The sequence below is a fragment of the Ipomoea triloba genome, chromosome 4 (assembly GCF_003576645.1).
Source record: "Ipomoea triloba cultivar NCNSP0323 chromosome 4, ASM357664v1".
Taxonomy (NCBI): Eukaryota; Viridiplantae; Streptophyta; class Magnoliopsida; order Solanales; family Convolvulaceae; genus Ipomoea; species Ipomoea triloba.
In genome coordinates, this window is record NC_044919.1 from 32,839,740 (window position 1) to 32,859,368 (window position 19,629).

General features: G+C 32.4%; 1 protein-coding gene across 1 annotated transcript; it reads left to right on the forward strand.

The window, feature by feature from the left end:
- Positions 1–10,623: 10,623 nt before the first annotated feature.
- Positions 10,624–12,156, forward strand: LOC116015276 (transcription factor MYB59-like). Its single transcript, XM_031255308.1, has 3 exons — positions 10,624–10,799; positions 10,950–11,079; positions 11,312–12,156. The coding sequence occupies exons 1-3, from the start codon at positions 10,685–10,687 to the stop codon at positions 11,883–11,885; spliced, it is 819 nt and encodes a 272-aa protein (XP_031111168.1). The 5' UTR covers positions 10,624–10,684; the 3' UTR covers positions 11,886–12,156.
- Positions 12,157–19,629: the final 7,473 nt, after the last annotated feature.

Sequence of the window (19,629 nt, forward strand, 5' to 3'; positions counted from 1 at the left end):
ATAAGAAAACTTAGAAAAGTACTGAAATTACAAAAATCTCAGCACACATTACGCCAAACAACATTAGCAAATAGAATTACGCCTAACCTTATTTTCAAAAAAATAAAAAAGAATTACGCCTAACCTCTCTGAGGACGCTTCAAAATTATAAATTTAATCGAAATTGATCATGATGAGTTGTCATTTACTCTGCACAAAAGTTAGTTTCTTTATACATGTACAAAGGGTACCCATCCAATATTTGGCCAACAGCTCTCTTATAGCATTTATTAAGTAAAAATGATGACCTCCTATTCCTGTTGCAAATTATATTTTGATAAACATAAACATATACATTAATTTTTAGAGGTTAGATACTTGATTCTCATTAATATTCAATGTATTAAAAAGAAATGATGAAAAAGACATAGGTAACTGTTAATGCAATTGTAGATGCACCAAAAGTTTGATTCAAAGTTAACAGTGATAGTGGCATATTGGATGGATTGACGTTCATATTGAAGCTACTATTAGAAAATAAATTACAACAAAAACCATAGAAAGGTTTTTAAACAATTAACAAATTCTTAGAATTAAAATGTTGTAGGCAAAACTGAGAAGAAAATTAAATGGTAAAAGTATTAAGTTTTTATAAATGTATAATAAAGAGATTAAAGTCCAATGTATAGTTATCAATGCAGTCAATTATATTGACATAGTTTTAATTTCAATTAATTATGACTTAACGGTGAGATTTAATGGTGTTGGAAAAACTTAAAAGAAAGGGTAACATTGAAAATTATTTGTATTAGTATAAGAAAGGGATTATAAGAGGCAATCTATTACATTAACACATTTTTATTTCTGATATAACTCTAACGTTGTTGGATTTTATTATATTTAGTAGATAATAAAGGCTTTATTTTAATTGTTACGAAGTACTTTTTATCTCCCCAAAGTCCCAATTCATTATTGTATTACTGACTCTATTACAATATTGCATCGGTTCATAATTACTTTCCAACCTACTAAAAGACAAAGAGTTAATATTACATCCATTGAGACTCGAACCAACCCTCCTCCATATGAGAGTGCAACCAGATGCCACTAGACCATAAGGTCTTAACTCCTTAATTAATATTTAATACTATCATTTTCAAAACTCATCAAATCACCCATTTCATTATGCAGTATTCAAATTCTAGCAAATTCTATTAAACGCTTAAAAGTCTAAACACCAACCACTACAACCCCTTCAACTTCAATTCACCTTTTGTAATTATTGTTTTTCTTCCGACCAAAGGTAAAGTTGGTCTGTGGCGGTGTGGCCATAATGTTTTAAAGAAACTAAAACAAACATTTAAGTTGTACCAACATGCAAACCCATTATAAGCAAGTCTAAGGCTCTTGTTTCTTGACCTTAAATTTCTTTTCATTAGATCCCAAGATAAGTGTATCTTCTAGCTAGATTCTTACTAAAGTTATTGCACTTTGCTTTCGCACTCTAATCATGATATGATCACTCACATGAACAGCGCATCGCAAATATTTTGAATTGGCTAATCTAGTCGATAAAGAAACACAAAAAAAAAAAAAAAAAAAAAAGTAAATTAGAGCTGGTTATGGCCATGTGCGGTCAGAGCGATAACCCATGGTCTTCAATTTTTGGGTATTTATTTTTTAGAAAAAGAATATTTTATATATAATCCATTATTTGTATACTTGATAATTATTTCGTTAGAATGTATAAATTAATTTTAATTGCAATTGAAAATAAAATTTTAGAATAAATTGACACCAAAATTTTGGTGAATAATTATGTATTTAAATATGTACCAAAAATGTCACTTTTAAATTAAATATTGAATTACATATTTTTCTTTGTTGAATTTTTATACTTTATATTTTGATAAAAAAAACTTCTATTACATTTTTATTTTTGTTATATAATGCAATAACTAGCTTGAAGTCCAAATAGGTGAAAAACAAATAAACTTCCATAAAATCAAGTCAGACGGTAATACATGAACAATAGAAGGAAACAAAAAAAAAAAAAAAAAAAAAAAAAAAAAAAAAAAAAAAACAGCACAGTCGGACATATTTGTGATGAGCATAAAATATAACTTTTCCAAAAATGTGTCTACTCTGATAAGTGATATGTTTATCAACAAGGTCCAGTAAAATTTGGTGTAATTTAAAAGGGTTGTAATAATAAATTCCGACCAAATACAATGAAAGTGGACAACTTAGAATTCAATTGATTAATGCTATCTTAATCACTTTTAGTAATACAAGTAATATTAAACAGCGCTGCCCATTTAAATATTTAATTGATTAACCATGTACTGTACTAAATATATATTAAATGTTTCCATGTTTTTAGCTTATATTAAAATTAAAGTTAAATACAAAGTAATACAGTTAATTATTTATTTATTTTGGTTTATATAAAAAGAATCTATGCACATATATATGATTCTACCAGTTATGATTGAATTCGTGAATTCTTAATCTACGTCTTAATTAATCATACCATCCACTCTTAATTATCTCATATCGCATATAAATTCAACTACCCACACAAATCATTTGACCAATATTCTTGAGAAATCATGATACTATATGAATATATAAAATAATAAGTAGATAGCATTCTCAATAATTTATTATGATTATTTATAAATTATAATAATCACATGTAATTTGTATATTTACTACGTCATATACTAAGGAAATAGAGACGAAAAAAAGTTCCTATAATTAGTATATCATTAAACAGTACTTCCCACTAAGCAAGAAATGGCGATCGGGACAAATATTTTTACATTTTTTTAATATTTTTTTTTTAATCTTATTGTTAATGTTTACAACAACATAAAAGACAGCCCTCTTCCCCACCACTACATACTAATGATACTATATAAGTAGTGCAAAGTGTAACATCAAACAATAAATAAATAAATAAATAAATGCAAATGTCACGTCTTGCTTTCTCCGCCATTCATTGCCAACACTACACAGTTTAATTTCTCCAAGATGACCAATACACTATACATGTGTAAACAGTAACAATTTAATATCTTATCATGCTATATCACATCTATAACTTATCACCCACCTTATAATTTAATTTCTTTTACTTTTTCTTCATTCTTCTGCAGATACAATATATTATATATATATTATATTATATGCAGTGCATGATGCCAAGATTCACTAGCGCCCCATCCCTAGCTCTACATGCTGAGTTTTGTCCCATCCGGAGTGGTGCCATTTGCCTTTCTAGCTACCACAATTTTGGTGCAATAGATGACTACTCTACAGCACTACCATGATTTGGATGCCATATATCTATGTGTGTCATGATTCGATTCGTGAATTCTTAATCTACGTCTGATTCATATGTGAAATAATTATTATAAATTGTCAAATAATCGAATAATAAGGTGCTTTAAAAATAATGTAAAATGATATATATGTCATATTTAATTACTCGTGTTGAGCGGGGACCTGAATGGTCAAGTTTAGAATCTTATCAGCCTTTTAATTTTTAAACATAACACTAGCTAGTTGTTATGTAGATATTGAAGTTACGTCTTCGATACTAAATATAACATTTGACATGACGATAAATACTTAATCTTCATATATAATTGGTAATTGGTATCAAAAGAAGTGACGAATTTGACAACAAAAACATCATATAAGAATGAATGGGCAAGAAATATCAAATACAATACTAGATTAATGGGCAAGTTGGGAAGAAAGAATGAATGAAGGGTCATTTCCTACAGAGCTACACACGTGTATAATACCCTAATCAAAATGTCTAGGTGGATTACGTACTGGATTCCCATCAAAGTAATTTCATATTAAATTTTGTAATTTCATTATGTACACGTAACTTAAGTTTTAATTACATATGAGTTTATATATATGTTATTTGAAAGCAATATGAGTTTATATAATTACTCTGTATTTTTATCTTTGAAAAACGAAATGTTCAACATTAAATATATTTAATATTTAATTATTATATATAATCATCGTGTTTGGGACAATAGGCAATTGTTATACTATGAACCATGGTTCATATAACATTGTTAACTTTAATATAAAAATTATGTACCTTCAGTTAATACATTATGTACCACCAATTAATAATTTTTGTACATGTAAACAAATAGCTTGATAATTGTTGACACATACCATGATAGTTACATGTATAGAAATTGTCAGCTGCAGGTACATAATCTGTCAACTATAAATAAGGTTATTTTTGGATCAAAGTTTACAATGCAAGGTAGACTGTGACCATGGTATAATTTGCCGACAATATATAGGAGGAAATTTAAAGGGCCATGCTTTAATTTGAATAAAATAAAAAAGGCGCAGCCAATATGAACCATGTGTGCCAATACATTTCAAGATTTATGTAATGTAATATTTAATTATTAATTGGATGGGAGAAAAAAAAATTCCAAAGTGGAGGGGCCATGAAAACAAATTGTGTAATCCACCTCATTTTGGTTAATTTCTTTAAAATTCTTCCTCTTTTTTTTTTTTTTTCTTTATATTGTTTTTTCGTCATTTTCCAACGCCCCACTTGGGCACTAACTGGCGCTGCACCACGACAAAGGCAGTGATAAGCGAAAGAAGGAAGGCATAACACGGCGTGTGGCAATTTGTTTATTGCCAGACAAATCGCATATTAAATTCTGTAGGGTGCTGGGTACAGTACAAGCAAGCGCACTGCACTATTTTTTCTTCCTTTTTTTCTTTAAAAAGAAAAAAATAATAAATCTCGCTCTTGTGTTTTAGTTTACCGCATGATGGAACAAATTAAAATGGATCTGAATCAATCGATTGCAAGTAATAAGAACAAAATACGAGTAATTGCTTGTGTAATACAAGAATGATGTTATAATAGGACAAATATCATGCATGTCTTTACTAAGAGAAGGATTTCACTATTTAAACTAGGGCCTATTGAGGCAACTCCAACTAAGTTGGTCAAACTATTAACTTCATAATCACAAAGTTACAAGTTTAACTTCTAACAAGAATAGTAAGGCCTTCACAAGACTCAAAAACTAGCCTATTTAACCATCTCGCGCGAAGAGGATGCTCCACAAGACTCGGTCTTCGTCCAACCTGATGCATCGGTCAACCTTGGTTGGTTGACTCCGTAGGCTGACCCGGAAGGCGAATTCCACTAGCCAATCCCGGTTGAGCCCAATATTGCACTAGAAAAATTCTATGCAATAGACTCTACTAAAAGTGTGTTGAAAATAATTGAATTCATGACTATCCATTTAAGTACAAGAATCATATTTTATTTACTCAGTCATCCTTTCATGCACTGCACTATTCAATTCCCTGGAGAAGGTATGATCATTCCAAACTTGATTATGAGTATTAATATTAGTGCTTTATAACGAAATACATTGGCAGAGATGATGCCATTTGCCACTTTTAAATATCTCTTATCTTATTGTTCTTCGATTCAGTGCTGTTGGATTATCTCTGGAGGGAATTGCCACACACCAAATGTGATTACGTGAGAGAAAGGGATGGATGGAGAGAGAGAGAGATTAGGCTTTAATTTGAACTGTAAAGTCATCATCTTCTTTAAGTTTTTATTGTAAGAATGTATGGTATATCACACCCTACTTTATAAAGAAATTCAAAGATTCTGCCTCTTTAATTAATGGGGTATTAAAGTTCCAGCCAAACTAATGTATACATAAGCTTATAGCGGTGATAAGTTATAAATTAAATGACCTTGCAAAAAGGGAGAAACTAAAGACACCTCCAAATATATATACACAATGCTGGTCCCGAGACAATGTAAGTAAAAGACTAGAAGAAGGACGGAATAGACATTTAACAATTTAAAACTTTTTGAAAACAATAGAGTGTTTACGCAGGGGAAGCCTAGCTTTAAGCTTGTCTTAAAGAAATTTTGGTAGCTACTTTAAGTTAAAGCTAGCGTGAGTGTGTGTGAATATTAAGCCCAATAGAAATGTAAAGACATTAATTAGGGCAGAGAGAGAATGAATCATAATTTTTATAGTGGTTCGAGTTAACTCTAATCTATTCTTCTCTTTAACATAGGGGGATTCACAAGTATTGGCTGAATACAAGTGAATCACTTAGCCTTTCCCATTAGTTGCATATCAAGCTAACTAGGTTACTTGATACACTTCCAAGTGGCAATCCCAATTTAAACAACTTTCAACACGAATCTACACATTTTTTGCTATTTAACTTTCTTTTTCAAGGTCGTCTACCAAGTCACATTGAGAGAAGTCCACCAAAATCCTTGAGGCATGATAATTAGTTGCAATTTTTATCAAACTTATTTATACTATACAAATATTTAATACAATAAACTAATCAAATTGACTAATTGAGAATTCTAAAAAATTATTATATTCAATGATATTCAAATAAATATATTCATGGTCATCATTACTAATATTGAACAATATTTCTCTCTTAGTTTTTTCTTTCTTTTGGATGGTGGACTATTTGGGAGCACATTCGATGATTGATAGTGATGCAACATACAAGGAAAAAAAATTAGTTTTAAAAACTTGTTTTAAAAAATCTATGTAGCAAGGTAGGAGTGTACAAGTGTAATGTTGTTATCAAGTGATTTGGGTTTATAGCATATAATATGCAATAACAAGGAACTAGCTAGCTAGGCAATAATACAAACAATGACCAAAAAAAAAAAGAAAAAAAAAAAGCTAAGCATTCTACAAGTACTCAAAGGCAATGACAATTAAATAAAATAACAAACACATATCAATTATCAACAAGAGATAAACACAAATTATTAAAAGAAATAGGACTCAAGTTAGAAGTATAATTATTTGGATACAAAACACAAGCTAAGTATTGTGAGAGAATTAACTAACCAAGGAATTGACGAGATGCATATAGAAATTTTAGTCTAAACTCACATGATCCTCTAAGCCAGAATTAAGACTAAGAATTGTTCTATTTTTGTAATAATTAACATATCAATTTCTAGTTCTTCAAGCACACAAAAAAAAAAAATCAAAAGTCTCATATTTCTTATATTTTTCATAGTGGAACATACAAATTATGCAATTAGTGGGTGTACTATTTTGAGATAACCCAATTTAAGGACCGGCACATATAGTGGAAGTTAGCTTTCTAAATTTAGAAATATATACCTCACAGTGTCATGCTCTTTGCATTGTAGTCGAGTATAAATATTATTTATGGAATTTTTATCTAATTATCGTTTTAATTTATTTTTTCTGTTAATGTTTTGTGCTTTATTATCATAATGTTTAGGGCTATGTTTGCCACACTAGCTGAAAAGCTAGCTAAAACCAGAATGCTGAAAAACTAGTAGCTAATAATAAACTAATTGATTGAAATTAAAGTATTTATTAAATTTAGTTGTTGAATAATAAGTTGATAAGTGTAAAAGAAATAAAAGGATAAACTGAAATATTAGAATTTTGATTAATAAAGGATAAATGGTGTCATTTTTATAAGCTAATAATTTTTTTTTAAAAAAAAGTTAAAATTCAAAAACTTATTTTGAAACACTATTTGTGGTAGTGTTTCAAAATAAATTATCTTTTATGAGAGCCACGGAGGTGCCATTGAACTATATAAGCTATTTGACCGATCTTGGCTTATTAATTTGCAAGGAGTTATCGAAAAAAAATTGATTAAAAGGATCTCACACGTTAAAAAGTATATAATAAATGCAACATTCATTTGGCAAATTTAGGTTAACATAAATATGAATGTTTGGAGATAGAATTGTGTTTGATCATTATCAAGTGTGTTAGACGTTTAATTTATTGACGTACTTTGAACCTTCTACAGTGGAACTTTGGAAAATTAAGTTGTAATATCTTCCCATTGTTTGGAGTTGTTCGTTTTTTTGTTTTGTTTTGTTTTGTTTTGTTTTTTTTTTATGTATATTAAAAATAGTTTAGCTTTATAAAGCCAACTCATATGGAAGGCCAGCTAGTATAAAGAAGAAAAACTTAATTTTTATACAATAATAGTATAATATATACCATGTTTATTGATTTTTAAAAGTCATAAATATAACTTATAATGACTTGTAAAATACACTTAAATAAACAATACTTAACATCATTCTATATAAAAAGTACCCTGTAATACTTGTTTGGAGACGGGTAAAAGAGGTAAATCACGAAATGTGTCTCTAAACTCTCAAATATTTATATACTAATGTTCATAAAAAACAAATTTATACGGCCATTTGTTTTTTGTATTTGGTAGGATTCAAGTGCTGTATTTTGTGACTGCTAACGAAACAAATTCCATCAACTAATTCCCTCAACTTCTATTAGATTGATTGACGAGTTGAGCTGTGCTGAAAAGTTCCTTAAGATTGACGTAAATAAGAGCCGACTAGCTTCCTGATTTAAGTCATGGAATTCAAGCTTTGCCACTTTGCAAAGCCATTCTGCTTTTCCAAGGCTGCAGACTCATAGTTGACCTTTCTTTTCAGTTTCTTTGTGGGCTATATGTTTATATTATTTATTATTCCCAATCTTGAGTGTGTCTGCAATACCCCATGCATCATACTACTACCAACGTACCAATGGCCTTTGCTGAAGTCAAGGGCCACTGAACCAGTTGATATAGCGCTTCCAGATTAATTTAAAGATCAAAGAAGAATTAAGATCTATCTAGTAATTTAACTGAGACATAGCAATTATATGATTAAAAGAATTAACAATATCCTATATTGGTGATTGAATTGGCTTAAATTCAATTCAGTAAAACTTATTGAAACCCTGATCTGATCTGCAGATCGTCTGATAGTTATTGTGTTCATATTTTTAAAAAATTTCATTTTTTAAAAAACCTTTCATCTCTTATTCTTTCTCTTCCCAACCCCTCACACTCTCTTCTCTTCACATATGTTAAAAAGTAAAAACTCAATAAAATCCACTGCTATTGATGCTCTAAACATTCTTTACCGTTATTTTACCATTAAGCTACTGGGTCTTGTAGTCCAATTACCCCTAAACACTTGGCAATAATCAGGGGTTGTTATGCCGTGGACCCAGGTCCACCTTGCAAGGTAGACCTGGGTCTACATTCACATACACTATACTCTACATTCACACATTACAGGATTATATGTTTAGTAACTATATTACCACTGTTATACATTCACACATTCAAAACTCTATATTCACAGGTCTTATACTCTATATTCACAACTTGAGAATTTCACATTCACACATTACAGTGCTACAAGTTGCTATAACTTCTTAACTTTATTACAGATTCACACATGCATAACTCTACATTCACGATTTTTATACTCCATATTCACAATTTGAAACCTCCACATCACACATTTCTGGGCAACTCTACATTCATACAATCATAAATCTACATTCACGGTTTCTATACTCTACATTCACACTTTGAAACCTCTACATTCACACATTTTTGGACAACTCTATATTCAGCAATATGTTTACTAAAATAAAATAAAAAAGACAAAAACGACGTAGTTTTGGACCCAGGTCCACAGCATAATTTGCCAGTATGATTACCTTACACTATTGCTTTATCCTTAAACCTTTTATCAAATATTACATCTTAATCCATACTATTTACATACTAATATTTACTACTGTATTTTTTTTCCACAAATGAAATACTTTTCAAAACACTAAAAATAATATAACTAATTAACATACAATCTTTTTTCATACAAAAGATATACAAACATAATAACAAAATACAATTGTTGAGGGTGGTACCAGGGCTTGGGCGGTCAACCTCAGAGTGGTCTACCGGTTAGACTTGGCATGTGCTCCGTGAAGGTCCAAATTAAATATGTATGACAGTCCAGTCAAAATTATGGAGTAATATTTATGGTGGCGATCAAGCTAAGCATTAAAAGGAAGGTGATTATTTGACAATCTGATATCTATGAAAGGACAATCAAGTCAAACTATGTGAACTCTACTTTCTTAAATACATTTTTAATGTATTAAAAGTACATTATTTGTATACATAAAATATATTATTTAAAAGTATATATAATTTTTTATATATTATCAAATAATGTATATTTAATACACAAATAATATATTTTTAATATATTAAAAATGTATATTGCATTTATACTTCACACAACTATATGATACATGGTACACATTTTTTTTTTTGAAAGAAACCATGGTCCGCACATTAAATTGCCTGTTTATGTTTAGCCAAACAAAAGACAACTTAAGATGGAGGCCCAATCAACAAATGGATGATTCTGGAAAGAAAGAGAGAGGGATTTAAAAATAAAACAGTGATGGTATGAAACGGACATCAGATTACGAGAGTTACATCAACCTATCAGTCTCTTATCTGCACTATAATATAATTATTATTTCATGGTTTAGTGGCTTGCATCACTCACCCATGGCTCTTCTCACTAAGCACGCACACGCGGACCACTGGGTGGTCAAGATAAAATCACCATATTATTATTCTAATATAATTTTATTTTTTTTTAAATTCATATTGGGCATTACACGGCAAATTGACAAAAATATATGGCCAGTATAAATATGAGTACAACGCACAAATTAACTTGCATCATATCATCCACTCAGAGCAGAGAATTGAAGCTAAGCGAGCAAATAAGAGATCAGAAACAAAAATGGTTCAAGAAGAGTTCAGAAAGGGCCCCTGGACGGAACAGGAAGATGTTCAGCTGGTATTTTATGTGAACTTGTTCGGCGACCGCCGGTGGGATTTTCTGGCCAAAGTTTCAGGTTTGGAAGGTTGGCGGGAGACAAACTGAATAGGTAGGCCTGTTTTGGGCATGGATATGTTCTTCCGTTGAGATAGTACTAACAATGTTTGTTTTCGTGTGTGTGTGTGTCCGTGTTTTTTGGGTCCACTTTGGGTTTCATTATTCCTAGGTTTGAAAAGGACCGGAAAAAGTTGCCGGCTGCGGTGGGTGAATTACTTGCACCCTGGCCTCAAACGTTGCAAGATGACTCCTCAAGAAGAACGCCTCATTCTTGAACTTCACTCCAAATGGGGCAACAAGTATGTATAGTACAAATTAAATCTCACTCAAATTCTTTTTTTGAATATTTACTACTAACTAATCTATTAGTGGCAATATTGATTCCACGAGACTCAAACTCACAATTTTCTTCGTGAGGGAATAACTTGGTATCACTAGACCACAAGATCCTTGTCAATCTCACTCAAATTCTAATTCCCACACTTTCCATGAAAATTTCCTAACAACCTTTGGCAAATTAAATTAACGTAGGTGGTCGAGAATTGCTCGGAAGTTGCCGGGGAGAACGGATAACGAGATCAAGAATTACTGGAGAACCCACATGAGGAAGAAGGCTCAGGAGAATAAGAAGAAGAAGGGCGGCGCGTGCATATCTGCATCCTCGTCCTCGCTCACAAACTGCTGTTCCTACTCCTCTTCCGCCAACAGCCCGGCGGCGGTGGAGTCGGAGGTGGACGAGGCAAACGAGCGGGACTTCTACGACACCGGCGGCATCGACGAGGAGACGACGCAGGTGCCGCCGGTTCAGGAAAACGGCGGCGCCACCGCCAAGGCCTACACCATGGATGAGATATGGAAAGATATCGAACAGTTGGGAGATGTTTATTGCGGTAATAGCCAACAGAGAAGCGTGACGACGTCGTCTCCGATGTGGAATTATTGGGCGGAGACATTATGGATGACGACGGCGGACTATAATCACGGCGGCGGAGAAAGTAAGACGGTGTCGTTTCCTCCCCTTCCTCTTCCTCCTCCTCCTCCTACTAACAACGATCAATTTTATAGCAGCTTTGACAACCAGGGTAGCATATTTTTGACTGGCTAATTAATCATTTGTTGAATTAATTAGTATTTGTTACGTTGTTGGGTAGTTAATTAATTAACTCTGATCTGTGCATAGTAGCTATGCTGCTCATCCATCGTCTTCTATGGCCTCCATCTCTCTGAGTCGTCTTTGTCTTCGTCGATCATTGTTAGATTACGTACTTTCTTTATATTTTTATGTCTCCAGTACATGTTCCCAGATTGTATGATGACTGTATTTCCACGAAACTATATATATAAATATGCACTCTTTTTAATATATATTAGTGTAAGATACGTGTATTTAATACGTCTGATAGAGAGATATGATATGTATTCTTAATTCAAATTTACATTTCTTTACACAAGCTCGTAGGTTAATGCATGCGGCGCTATTAATGGCTTCAATAGCTTTATCTTGCACTCAAACGCAAAATTCGGACACGACTCAATATAGACGGATAAATTAGCTGATTTAGCGATTCATTAGGTAAGAGACTAGGAGGGCCAATATTTGGTGCTCATAAAGAGCTATCCCACAAGCAGTTCTTATATCGTGGACCACGGTCCACAATGCATTGTGGACCGCGGTTCCAAAACGACGTCGTTTTAGTAAGTGGGAGACGGAGCCCCGTAATTTACACTACAGTTCATTCCAAAAGATACTGCCTTACATTTGTTTTGATATTATCGAATGAAACTGTAGTTATATCAAAAAGTAACTGTAGTTGTGTTGAAAAGAAAGTGCAGTGTATATGAAAAGATACTGGATAACAGTTTCACATTTGTGTTTGATATTATCGAATGAAACTGTAGTTATATCAAAATGTAACTGTAGTTGTGTTGAAATGTAACTGCAATGTATATGAACAGATACTGAATAACAGTTTCACTTTTGTGTTTTTATATTATCGAATGAAACTGTAGTTATATCAAAAAGTAACTGCAGTTGTGTTGAAAGGTAACTGCAGTTTTGTTGAAATGTAACTGCAGTATATATGACAAGAAAGTGCAGTATATATGAAAAGAAAGTGAGTGGCGCGAATTCATCCGTCTGTTTTCATTAATCAAAACGACGTCGTTTTGGGACCGCGATCCACAATGCATTGTGGACCACGGTCCACGATATAATTTGCGTCCCACAAGAGGGTGACACTCTTAGGCTATCCTTATCCTTGCAAATCCCTCACGTTTTCTAAAATGGGCTATCCTTATCCTTGCAAATCCCTCACGTTTTCTAAAATGGGTCTCACTTCCACATCATCAAATTTGTAAAGTATACATTTTTTATTCTACATCCCTGAAAATCTCTCTCACTCTCAAATATTGGTCTCACTTTCCTATTATATTATAAACATAATACTAAAATAATATTAACAGAAATAATCAAAATAAAAAAGGAAACAAAAGGTGGGTTGGCAGCATAAAAGGTGCATCATGACAAATTAGCAAATTCTCTCTCCTATTGCTAATTTAGCCAATTCTCTCTCCCTTGTCAATACACATCAGCTTAAAATAAAATAAAAAAATATTTATCTCTCTTGCCATGTCACATTGCCAATGCTAAATTTGCAGGGATAATGACAGCCTTACCCTACGATTGTCGAAACTCGATCCTGAATAGTTTTATTTATTCTTATGATCGATTTGGTAACCTTCTAAGTTTGACTCATTGTGGAGTGGAAGTTTTCTATTGGTCTTCCTGATTTGAGTTGATCAGCTATAAACAATTTGAGTTGATTTACTTCTTATGGTGCTTTGCCGCCTAAGATTACAAGATGTGTTTCACCTAGAACATACATTCATGTAGCTATTGCATGTGTTAAGTAACATTAATTAAACGTCGCATATTTAACCTCGATCAGATGTATTTTCTTCTCTTTTTTTTTTCCAAATAATTTTAACATACAAAAGAAATTGAAACCAGAAAAATGAAAGAATTAAAACAAACTTAAACAGAAGAAGAAGAAGAAGCACATCCCCTGCCACCTTAATTATTAGCCAGTGATGGAATGATTCGAATTGTGATAATCACATTGAATAGTAAATAATAGTCTCTGCCTTTATTAGTCTTGTACTCCTGTATGGGGTAGACTAATTAATTATATTCTCAACCAAGCTTAATTAATGATTAATCTTTGAATAAACTTTAATTTTGTGGCGCCGGTCTTAATGGAATTGGTAGATGATAACCTTTTATGTTTTCCAGTGTATGTGGATTAGATTCGTTGATCGTTACGTGCCAATTTATTCAATTAAGTCTACGAATAAATACATAAATTAAAATTTGATCTGACTACTTGAAATGATAATAAATATTATATTCATGGCCAAAAATCTACAGAAATTTAGTATTGATGACAGAAATTATTCATGCAATAATTAAGGGTTTGGAGGTAGATCAGAGTTGGAGTTGAGGTGGACCAGGAGAAAATGATCATCATCATATGTTAATATAATGCAAGATTTTATTTATTTCAAGATTCCTATAAGCCTTTTCATGTACGTCCAATTCGTCAAACCAAACGTTTCCTAGCTAAACAATCTATTAAAATGAAGGAAAAAACAATTTGGTAGTTACTGAGAGTGTGTATTAGGTAAATTCCATCTTGTGATCTTAGCTGACAAATGACTAGAAGGAGGTAAATTAGTTTAGATTATCCATAACTGACCGTCTCAAACAAGAAGTCCAGTTATAGGCCCTTAGCCAGCAAAGGACCAGAAGGAGGTAAACTAACCGAGGCCCTTAGCCAGCAAAGGCCGACCAGAAGGAGGTAAACTAACTTAGATTATTCATAGCTAACCGACTCAAACCAAGAAGACCCTTGACCAGCAAAGGACCAGAAGGGGGTAAACTAACCTAGGGTGCATTTGGTTCGCACATGGGAATCGAAATCGGAATGGGTATCAAATACTTGGTAATAGTAATGGGTTTTTGTGAAAGTATTTAGCATGTTTGGTAATTGGTTGGCATGTGAATGATTATTAATAGTTGGGGAAGAAATGAGGAAGGGAGATGAAACCCTTATTTAATAAGGGTATGTGTTTTGTCATTAATGAGGTATTCCAAACTCATAGTAGCATTCACAAAACCTATCAACCAAATACAAGCAATCACTTTCATACCCATTCCTTATGCCTAAACCCATCCACCAACCAAACACACCCCTAGATTATTCATGGCTGACCGGCTCAAACCAAGAAGGTCAATAGATAAGACCGCTCTTGCTAAGAGTTGAACTTGTAATCTTATGATTACCAATTCAATAGTTTGATCAACTTTGTTAGGTTACCCCCAAAAGTTATAATTTTAGTCTCTCAAACAACAGAATTGTTTAAATCCATCAGACTATTTCTTCTTTAATTTAAACCTCCTTTAGCCTCAACATTTCATATGTAAAATAAATAACTTAATTTCAACAGGTTGGCGAAGGGGAAATTCAATAGGTTATAAATAAGAAAGATAATAAATTACTAAAATATCTATATGTACTAAATAAGACTTAATATAGGACTAAAATTTTAAATTTTTTAAAAACTATTATATAAATTCTAAAATCAAATTAATAAATTTATATGTATTCGAATATATTAATATATACGTCAACAACACAAAAAAAAAAAAGTGTGACGGTAATATACTATATTAGATGATATGATCTCGGAAGCCATCAAAACTCAAAAGCAAATTAAATGGAAATCTTGTATTAAACGAACGGATGTTCCAAATAAACGTTGAGTCGTTAACACACGGATTCCTAAGGTTCCCATTTGTTAGCATATTATTGGAGGTTAAGTTTGGTTAAAGAAAGTTATCTTTGTGGATAGGAATATGCTTGGATTAATGAGTTGTATAATTAACTTTAAATTCTGATTAGCTGAGAGGGAAAGCCGGATACATTGGTATGCTGATATGTGGATGGAACCCAATAAAAAGTAGCCGGGTCAGGGTGATGTATGATTGGTTCTGTTAATAGTTTTATATAATATACAGTTGGCATGGACCTGGAATTCTGAAAATTCTTATAAAATAATTTTTTTAAAAAACTTATAGCATGCATTATGGGTGATTTCGAGAAGAGTTTGCCAATGCAGTGGTCCTCAATCATTGTGTGTGTGTGTGTTGGTTTTGCTAAAAAATAGAGCAACTAGAATTAAATTATGTTATAATATATATATATATATATATATAATAAATGTGTAGAATTATCAATTTAATTAGACTTTTAGTTGAGATTAAAAAATCTTTCAATTAATTAAATTATATTCTGAGTAACGAGAGAAACCTAACTTGAGGTTGTACGTTGAGTAAACTCAATTTATGTGTAATAGTTTATAAATCACATTAAGAAGATCACATATCTGCGACGAACTCGATTAAGAGAATGATGAAAAAATCAAACTCGTGACTTTTAGGTATAAAAATCACGAGAATAGTACTACTTTGGAGAAGAAAATATAAAGCCATAAAGGCAAAAGAAAAGTGACGAAGGAAAGAAAGACGGAAAATAAAATTTGTATTATGTGTGGAAAAGAAGAAAAATTAGTGAAAGGAAGAGAGAGACCTGAATAAATGGATATGTTTTATTCAAAGGCCGAAGGCCTACTATGAGAGAAAGAGAGATAGTTATAACTTCTAAGTTAGTTATCCATAATTGGAAAAGTTGCAATAAAGAAAGTTGGAAAACCTTAGCAAACTTCAATATTTAAAAATAAAATACATTATATAATTTTTTTTAAAAAAAAGTCTTGGATAGATGAAATTCATTTAATTTGGAACTTTAATGGATATTTCTTTGTCTTTAAAAGAATAAACAATTTAGTTTTTATGTGCCAAAGACCTTGTGGTCAAGCGGCTCGGCCGTATCCGCACACAGTCCGCACATCGTTGCGGCATTTCTTGGCTGTGTCCGCGCACAGTCCGCACATCGTTGCGGCATTTCTCGGCCAAGTCCGCACCTCGTTGCGACATTTCTCGCCCACCTCCGCACCTCGTTGTGGCATTTCTCGGCCAAGTCCGCACATCGTTGCGGCATGTCTCGGCCAAGTGCGCACCTCGTTGCGGCATTTCTCGGCTAAGTCCGCACCAAGTCCGAACATGTTGCGGCATTTCTCGTTCATGTCCGCACATGTTGCGGCCGTGTCCGCACCTCGATGCGGCATTTCTCGGCCAGTCCGAACATGTTGCGGCATTTCTCACCCATGTCCGCACATGTTGCGGCCGTGACCAAGTCCGCACCTCGTTGCGGCATTTCTTGGCCAAGTCCTTGGACACTTAAACACTTATACACTCAACTGAAAATTTGTAAGTACTTAGACACTTACAATCTGTCGGTATACACTTCCATATGAAAGGGAGTGGGGTTGAGCCTTAAGTGAAGGCATCATACTACATTGTAATAGAGTCAAAAAAAATTTAGTTTTTATGTTAAAATATTTATATTATGCTATTTAATTTAAAAAATTGAGTTTTGATGCATGTATTTATTAATTGTTAGACAAAGTTCAGCATCTTACCAGAAATAATATGATCTATTAAGTAAGAGGACTAGGTATCATGGAGCCACTCTACAGATGAAACTTCCACACCATAACGACCACCTTAACTATGCGTCTTTGCTTGCAACCTATCACTCAAAATCTAACTAAATTAAAATTATCAATACAGTGCTACCAACTCAAGTTTACTTAATAACAAAACCAAACATGCATATGAACACTAACAAAAAGTAGTGTTTTCAACTTCAATTCCTTTAATATTCTCACAATACAATACATGATGAGATCCGAATCTAGGATTAGGAATCCAAGCACTAAGTGGATTACGTGGGCGTGTTTGCTTTTGAGATTCAAATTAATCTGGTGTAAGCGTTAATCAAAACATTACGAATTTAGCAGGGGGTGATGATGTGGCACATTTCTTTTGCTGACATGGCCACCTTTACTGGCATGGAGTTGATAATTTAAAGGAAAAAAGAAAAATAAAAGAGGAGATAGCTATCTAATGGATTCCACTTTGTAGGGGCGAATTCTTGCAAGATTAAAACTTATCCACAAAGAAATTCGGAAATAATTATGTTGCTGGAGATACATAGATATGATGGGTGCTACTGTTGGCTTTTGCCTTTCGTCAATACCTTAGTTGATGATGAAGTTGCCATTATTATTATTATTATTATTATTATTATTATTATTATTATTATTATTAGTCTCCTTTCCAGTACTGATTTTAAGGTGGGCAGAAATATATGCAAATCATCAAAATCAATCTCACCGTCCACAGCGCGCGGGAGAGAATTCCGCACGTAGGCGGTAGGCGAATGAATTATTTGCTGGAATAAAGAATTTCTAGAGCATGTGTATTAGACGGTTGGGCGTTTGCACAATTATAATTCCACAATTAAGCTTGATAGCTTTATGAAAGTTTTAATTCTTTGAGTTGCTTTACAATGGTGTAAGAAATACCCACATTTTTATCTTGATTTATGACTAAAATACTGAGCCAGAGTCATTTTGAGCAAAAGTTTTAATTTCATGCCCTTTTGTTATGGTTTTAAGATCATCTAAATCACCACTTTTTGGCGCTCTATAAAGAGTGTTGTATCCATCTTCTTAGTTTCACTTCGACCTCTATTGATGACTCAAAATTAATTCAAAGTAAGTCCTAAATAGGCTTTGACCATGGTACAAAACGACGTCGTTTTTATGTTAACAAAATAATAATTCATGCTCCATGAGCTTATATGTTAAAATAATGAACTTTTTAAGGTAAGATATGCATATTATGAGTTAAAATAATGTATTTTATGTGTTAGAATGAAATTTATTGATAAAATAATATATTTTATATATTTTTAAACCATAGTTTACTATACGAACATAATTGTGTGAATTATGGTCTATTCAATAATGATCGCCTTACGAAGGAATTTGACCTATTTTCATCTCTAATCATGTGAGACAATTAACAAGTGGCAGATCAACAGGGCCACTACTCAGTGCATGGGGCTCGACCTCCCATATCAATGATGCAATTGGTGCACTAATTTGACTTTTTTTGGTGCAATAATTTGACTTGATTTTATTTTATTTTATTTATTAACCTATATATTACGGAGTATTTTTTATTATTTAATTTGCGAATTTCAAATGGCTAAGAGGCCAAAGACGACGGATTACTCCCGTATACAACGACGTTAGAGACATTTTTAGAATTAATTACTCCTCCATCAGTCCATCTGATCTGATATGTTGGTTGTCCTAAGCACTCTTGGCCTGGTGTTCATCAACGATTTTAAAATTAAATATTGTAAAACTAAATACATTATAATTTATATAGAGGAGTGCATGATTTTTGGAATTTTAGGTTCATGAAATGTTTGTTTTTATGATTCTTAACTGATATATATACTTTTTTTTTAATTAGTGAATATTTTTAAAGGATGGTGCAGCTAAGACACCATAAAAGATTGTTGAGTGGTTATTGGATGAACAATTATTAGTGGAAATTTAATAGTAAATGTTATATACACATTTATAATATGAAATTATGAATGTGTTGGTGGAGGTTGAAGTGTTGGGGTTCAAGCAAAGCATTTATCAGCTTTGCAACTCTTGAGGATGGCCAAGAGGTGTTTTATGGTAGATTTGAACATAAATATTCTATAAGAAAAAATCTTGAACTCTTCTCTTGCAATGGAGTTGATGAACTAATAACTCCCATTTGCAAAGAGCTTGCTAGCTAATCACATTAGTAGTCACAATGT

Excerpts from the sequence above, each read along its gene's own strand:
- LOC116015276 (XM_031255308.1), top strand. The coding sequence starts at position 10,685 with ATGGTTCAAGAAGAGTTCAGAAAGGGCCCCTGGACGGAACAGGAAGAT. Across the intron at positions 10,800-10,949 it reads TTTTCTGGCCAAAGTTTCAG|GTTTGAAAAGGACCGGAAAA; the intron begins GTTTGGAAGGTT and ends CATTATTCCTAG. Across the intron at positions 11,080-11,311 it reads CACTCCAAATGGGGCAACAA|GTGGTCGAGAATTGCTCGGA; the intron begins GTATGTATAGTA and ends AAATTAACGTAG.